Source organism: Phragmites australis, chromosome 2 (genome assembly GCF_958298935.1).
Source record: "Phragmites australis chromosome 2, lpPhrAust1.1, whole genome shotgun sequence".
Taxonomy (NCBI): Eukaryota; Viridiplantae; Streptophyta; class Magnoliopsida; order Poales; family Poaceae; genus Phragmites; species Phragmites australis.
In genome coordinates this window covers 19,673,866-19,680,957 of record NC_084922.1, presented here as the reverse complement: position 1 = coordinate 19,680,957, position 7,092 = coordinate 19,673,866, and the positions used below count along the sequence as shown (strand labels likewise).

Genomic DNA, 7,092 nt, shown 5'->3' with positions numbered 1-7,092 from the left:
TGTTTGCTTTACCGGTTTTATACGACATTTTTCGAGAGTACCCTTTTTATACCTGATGCTCACTGACGTAGCTTTTCATCACATTCGACCAGGTGATTTGATCCATTTTCGTTTTTTTTTTTTCTGAACTTTTGTTAGTCTTATAGTTCTATGCCATGTTACTGGAAACAAGTTAGCCGTAAATTTTGCATTGTCGTATTGCATTTTCCTTATTTTCTGTAATTGTATTTGCTTCGTTTGGAGTTTATAGTAAACTGGAAAATTAATTGGGCCAGTTAAATAGTTGCTAAATATAATACGGGAATTTCAATTATTTGGATTAGTTAATTAAGTTTAGTCGGTTTTTCTCACATTTACATTTAGCACGGTGTATCGCTTTTCTCATTGTAAATTATTCCTAGGTGTATTTGATGACACATTGCGTCATGTTAAACTGAGAACATGTGAAAGATCGTGCATTTTAAGAAATATCGCTCCTAGTCAGCAAAATCAAAATCAAACAACAAACAAGTTTGTGCAAAGCGTACTCTACTCAAATTAACCTAAATCACCAACATTGCACTTGATAACATATAAATTTTTTCACAATTTCCGTTGCTTTAAAGCTCATCCTGCATAATGCAAAACCCATAATACCCTATCACTAACTTGAGAAATCAACGTCAAAGCGTGGCAGTGGGACCATCCTAGCCATTCCTGTAACTGATGAGCAAGCCATATCCGCATTATCCACCGTGAGAAGTGAAAGGGTGCTACATGCAACTATTTAACTTATACGTAAATATTGACTGCTAAAACTAACTTTTAAGGGGCCATATGCAATTTTCCAACATTTTAACTTTTAAGTTTGATTTGGCCAGTGTTCCCGTGACATCCTGAAAAATTAGAGGCTAATAATAATGTAGTTAAAACCCTAATTGTGCTTGCTTATAATCTGAAAAATCATGCATGTCATATCATTTCATGTGCATAGCATATGCTATTAATTATTCAGGGGAATTTCTAAGCCAAAAATTCCCAAAAATTTATCATAACGTCTACATAGCCTCTAGTACTCTATAAAAAGTTCATAAAATTTGGAGCACACCGGCTCGGGTAGAAAATTCCTTTTTTGCCTCCGTTTTCTAGAAATTGGAAAACAGTATATTGCTTCGTGGGCCTAAACCTTTTTTAATTTGGCCTGAGATCACTTTCTTATTCCATTCTGCCAGTCCATCCTTTTGAGTTTTTATTTTTATTTTTATATTTTTTCGATTAAAAATTTAAATAAATAGATTTCTCGTGAAAAAAATTACAAAACTAGGCGCCTGCAGCCCCTTGAAAGAGTTGCAGCCCTCTGAGAGGGCGAGACGGTAAGCAGGCCTAACTGCCCTCTCAGAGGGCGGCAAAGGGGTGCTCGCCCGAGCTAACGCCTTACCGCTCCCTAAGAGGACGGGTATGGCTCCTTGCCGCCCTCTTAGGGGGCGGTGAGGGGGCTGGCCGCCCGCGCTCGCTCGCCTCCACCCCTTGCTCCCTCTTCTATAAAAAACCCTAAAATGAGGTAAAATTCATATTTTATTCCAAAAAAATAAAAAACTCTGAAGAGGGAGGAGAGGAGAGGAGAGGAAGAGAGCGCGGTGAGCCCTACTGTATTTGATCCGCGGATTTGAAGATCACTTTTCGGTAAATTTCTCTATATTTTTATTGTTGTTAATTAGTACAGTAGTAGTATATGACACAGGTTTTAGATATGTATGACCTAGTGTTTAGAAAATGCTATGTTTAGTAGAAAATTGTCAATTTTACTTAAGACATGGTAGGATAGCAGTGAAATATAGAATATTATTTGTAGTATGTTAGTTTTGAATATGTAGATTGTATAGAGTAATAATTGTAGGGTAGTATTGTGTGATAGAGGAGCTAGCACTGTATGATAATAGTATAACCTAGGATGTAGCGTTTAGAAAATGGTAGTATACTGTGAATATTAATTCTGACATGGTAGGATAGCTATTAAATGTAGATTGTATAGAGTAATATTTGTAGGTAAGTTTGGGTAGGGGTATTATTGAAAACCTATTGTTATGTATGAATCGGTGTCGGTAAATTTTTTATCTCTGATACTGAGAAATATAGTTCGTCGGTCTTAACATTGGTTATATTTGTGGATGTTTCCAGGGATAACAGATAAATTAATTTTTCAGATATATTATGGTGAGGGTGAAATTAGGTACGGTCCTAACGGTGTAGATCTGTCTGGATTTCGTCATGTCATGAATAGTCTTAGTAAAGCTAACGAGAGGACCATTGCGGGTGTGTGGAAATGGCTCATGCGGTTTTTCCAACTGGATCCGCAGCAACATGAGCTGAAGCTGAAAGCTGTCCTCAGTCGTGCTAGTCATGGATACTTTGACGAGCTTGTTCTGATCGAAGCCACATCAACTTGGCGGCAGTATATAGATATATTTTGTGAACGTGGCCTGCCTCTGGTTTTGTTAGCTGAGGCATACCTGAAAGATCAAACGGAGGTAAACTCTGCGGAAGCAGTAGCGGGACCAAGTGAGGCAGTAGAAGATGAATTAGACCTGGTTAATGTCGGGACCAGGGCAGATGTTGGAGATATTCCTGAGATGCAACCGATGGGTGTAGCCGATGAACGGGAGCATATCCCTAGTATCATTAAAGAGATGGAGTTAGAGGATCAAGAGTTGGAGGAAGACCTTGCCGATGAGGATTCATCTGACGAGGAGGGTAATGCTCCAGTGCCTGTAGAGTGGAGAGATTATGAATTTTCAAAGCTGGTGGTTAGCGAGGCTGATCGGACACCGTGGCAGTACCATGAGAACGAGGTGTCTCAGGGTGCTATGTACCCTACAAAGAAAGCAGTTATTGATGCAGTTAAATTCTAGTCGTTGTCTCTTCGGAGGCAGTTCAAGGTTGTTAAATCCAGTAAAATGGAGTATGATGTGAAGTGTTTGGTGCATCAATGTCCTTGGCGGGTGCACGCATTCAGAGGGAAATGGGTAGACTACTGGCAGTGCTCAATAGTCAAGGAACATAATTTTCACATTGAGGAAACAGAGTTCGCCCACCGGAATCTGTCATCTGCCTTTATTGTTAATGTTATGTACGGGGAGATTGTGGACAACCTAAGGTATGAGTCACGATCAATAATCCGTGCTATTGAGCAAAGGTTCCAGTACACAATAAACTGTGCGAAGGCATCGAGGGCGAAACAGAAGGCTATTGAGATGAGGTTCGGAACATATGAAGATTCATATCACAATCTACCTCGTCAATTAGCCACAATTTGTGGAAGGAACCCATGCAGCTACTATGATATCAAGCATTACCCCTCGACTGATGCGGAGTATAGCGGGAAATGAGTATTGCAGCGTGCTTTCTTTGCATTCGCTGCAACCATCAAAGCATTTCGGTATTGTCGACCCATCATATGCCTGGATGGAACATTCTTGACTGGGAAGTACAAAGGACAGATATTGTCTGCAATTGGGGTCGACGGTAACAACCAAGTCTTGCCACTGGGGTTTGCTTTCATGGAGAGTGAGAACGGGGACAGCTGGTATTGGTTCCTTGAGCAGGTGAAACATGCTATTGTTCTTGACCAGCCAGATGTGTGTCTGATTCATGATAGACATGCAAGGTTGTTGCAGGCTTTGCTGGATATGCAACATGGTAGTGTTCGACGGGGTGTAGTAGCACAGTAGCCCGACCTGAAGAGCAGGTGGTGCATGCGCCATATGGGTGCGAACTTCTATAGACAGTTTAAAAAGAAAGAGTTGATGAAGATTTTCAAAAAGTTGTGCAGTCAAAACCAGCAACGGAAGTTCAATGCCCTATGGGCAAGACTGGACGAGCTAACTCTAAAACAAACAACTGAGGCTGCACCAACTGGTGATGAACCGATAGCTCTTGGACCTCTCCCAATAGATACTCCGCAGATAGTAAGGAGGTCAGGGTCAGCTATTAGGAGCTTTTCACAGTGGATACGTAATGAGCCAAATGAAAAATAGGCTTTGCTGTACGGTGGGGCAAGGTATGAAGTAATGACAACAAATCTTGCTGAGGTTTATAACTAGGTCATACGAGGAATGAGGTCACTCCCACTTGTTGGAATTGTAGAAGGCATTTTGCATGGGACTTATAAGTACTTTATTGATCGGTACGCAGCTGCTAAAAATGTAATGGAGGACAATCATATGCTGTATGGACGGATGCTATGTGAGTATATGGAGAAGGCCCACATGCATCGCGCAAATCAAGAGGGGACTGCAGAGCACAGGTTCAGTGTCCTGTGCCAGGATAAGGGTCGGAGGGGTGGAAGACGTGAGCGGCATGTTCAAGAGTGCATGCTAAGGAGTGGAACATGCATTTGTACTTGCTAGAAGCCACAATTACTCCACAAACCTTGTACATACATCATAGCTGCATGTGTGGAGCACAATATGCTTCCCAGACAATATGTTTCAAAGTACTTCATGAAGGATCAAATACTGAACACCTGGAACTATGAGTTGTATGGTTACGGCATTGTTGACACTTTTACAAGTAATCCAGGGCCTTCACGAATCTATGTACCTGATTTGGAAAAGATGAAGAACGCACCTGGCGGCCGACAAACTCGCCGGATTCGCAACGATATGGATGAATCCGAGGCGGGTCCTAGGGTCAAGCGATGCAGTCAGTGCAATGAAACAGGTCACACGTACAAGTATTATCCTAAAAATGCACCTGTTGTCTAGGTGAGTATTATGACATGTTCTAGTGTGATTGTATTTAGCGTAGCTTGCTGTCTTAATTGTACTTCGCTTTCTAGCATTTGAACCTTCATTTTTAAGTACATGTCGCAATATATTCATGTTGCATATAGTTGTAAAGTGAATTTGCATTCAATGTATATTGTTCCTGTCTACATGTTGCAATGTATTAATGTATTAATGTATATGTCTTTCAAATGCAGATATGGTGGACCCTGCGACCCCCGAGCTTCTGGACCCTGCAGTGGACAAGAGGCACCACAACTTCTTGTCCGTCGAGCACCAGACAGAGTTAGGAGTGTTCCGACCACGTGGTCCTGGAGAGCTTCTTACGATCGATGATCGGTGGAAGCACATATACTTCAATACTTTCATACGAAATTGCCATATCATTGATGTATTGCCATATCATTGATGTACTTCGATACTTTCAGGTTGGTAGCGGCGGGACTTCTACCACTTTGCCATTTCGTTGAGGCCCGATCGACGGAGAACCCTGAGGTAGCGGCGCGTCGTTTCTATTTTGACCGGTTGCTGATAGCAGCACTGGTTGACCGATGGAGGCCGGAGACACATACGTTCCACCTCCCCTATATACCTTGCAGGACGTAGCCTACCTCTTAGGCTTACCTTGCGCGGGAGCTGCAGTTGGGGTCATCGATATGGATGCTCACTGGATCAACGTCATGCATCAGAGCTTTGGCCCAGTGTAGCAGAAGGCCGACGCACCCCCCTACGTGCCTGAGTTCTTGTCCGATGCATGAGGGCCAACGAAGAAGTGGATCCTACAGTTCCAGGTTCAGTACAATACCTCTCATTTACTATTTGAGTATCTAGTTATGATCATTATTGGCACCTGTCATATTTGCAGCCGACGTACATGCACCTGCAGGCCAACGCAAACTCGGTTTCCAGGTATTTGGAGGCCTATCTACTTTGGCTGTTTGTGTGGGTTATGTTCACCAGCAGCCAAGGTCACTTGGTTGTGAGGACCATTGTGCCGTACGCCAGGTTGATAGCGGATGTTGATGGCGAGGAGGTACCGCAGTTCAATTGGGCATCTACTGTCCTTGCTGCGACGTATCAGGCGCTCTACGATGCGTGCACAAAGAAGGAGCCACTTGCCACTTTTGCTAGGTGCCCACTTCTTCTGCAGTTATGGTCCTACGAGTGGTTCGCCATAGGCTGGCCAGTGGTGGACCGCTCCCCGTACCCAGAGGAATGGTACGGCGAGCCCGAGGAGGACGCGCCTACCATGGCCTCGCTTTGGTGTCGTCGTCGGGTACGTACTTTTCATTGGCACGCATGTTATTTCTAATGAATTCTAACGATGTTTGTCACACAGTCACACTGGGCGCATGAGCAGCCTCGCGCGCTTACGAGTATTTTTTGTTGCAGTTCGACAAGCTGCATCCGGACGACGTGGTCTGGCAGCCGTACAGCTTCTTGGCTGTCCAAAGCCGTGCGGGTTTGGGTTTGTTGCCGTTGTGTACCCGAGACGAGGAGTACTAGCTTACGAAGGCACCGCTTATCTTCGACATCTACGTCGAGGAGTACTCACCGCACCGCGTCATGCGGCAGTTTGGTCGTTACTAGGCATTCCCTCTCGTTCACATTCGTATTGTTCCCGTGCACTTCCACATGTACATATGTAGAATTAAAATTTTCGTAACATTCATCTTACTGTGAATTATATTTAACATGGTTCACTTCCAGGTACACACGCAAAGGCCAGTCGGCTGGTAACCTCTAGGTAGATCGCTTGGCCCCATACGTCTCAGCATGGGCCCAAGTGCTACAGGATGTCGTGGAGGAGACGCGTCCCTTCAACGAGCGGAGCTTCAACAACTACCTACGGTGGTACATTCCACGTACACGCACACGGGTCACCTACACCCCTGAGTGTGTTCGGCCTCATGTCGCGTCGACTACGGAGCTGTACCCGGTCCATTGGGACGAGGACGCTACATTGACGGTATGTTTTACTTACAAGTCAGTAGTCTATACTCAAGGAACAAAAACTGTAGATTTAAATTGTTTTTTTCTTGTTTGTATCTGCAGGCCAATATCATTTACGATGTCCATAAGGATGCAGCTGGTACCATGGACCGCCTCAGGCAAGGGGTGCACCTCAGTGCGTCGGATGTCGCGGGCTTTGTCAAGCGGGTTTTCGACAAGACCGTGCAAGCCTTGAAGCTTACCTCATGCCGGTCCACCACAGATGTAGCTGGAGCGCCTCCCAGGTCTAGTGGGGTCCACGCCGAGTTGTCCCGGAGGTCAGATGTGCACCACCGTTCATCGGTGTCGGCACCCACATGACCCCTTTTACCACGTC

The 7,092-nt window shown here is 44.4% G+C and overlaps 1 protein-coding gene across 1 annotated transcript; it reads left to right on the top strand.

The window, feature by feature from the left end:
- Positions 1 to 5,692: 5,692 nt before the first annotated feature.
- LOC133909922 (uncharacterized) lies at positions 5,693 to 6,472 on the top strand. The gene is made up of 2 exons (XM_062352453.1): positions 5,693 to 6,039; positions 6,156 to 6,472. Exons 1-2 carry the CDS (start codon positions 5,713 to 5,715, stop codon positions 6,267 to 6,269), a joined length of 441 nt encoding a protein of 146 aa, XP_062208437.1. The 5' UTR covers positions 5,693 to 5,712; the 3' UTR covers positions 6,270 to 6,472.
- Positions 6,473 to 7,092: the final 620 nt, after the last annotated feature.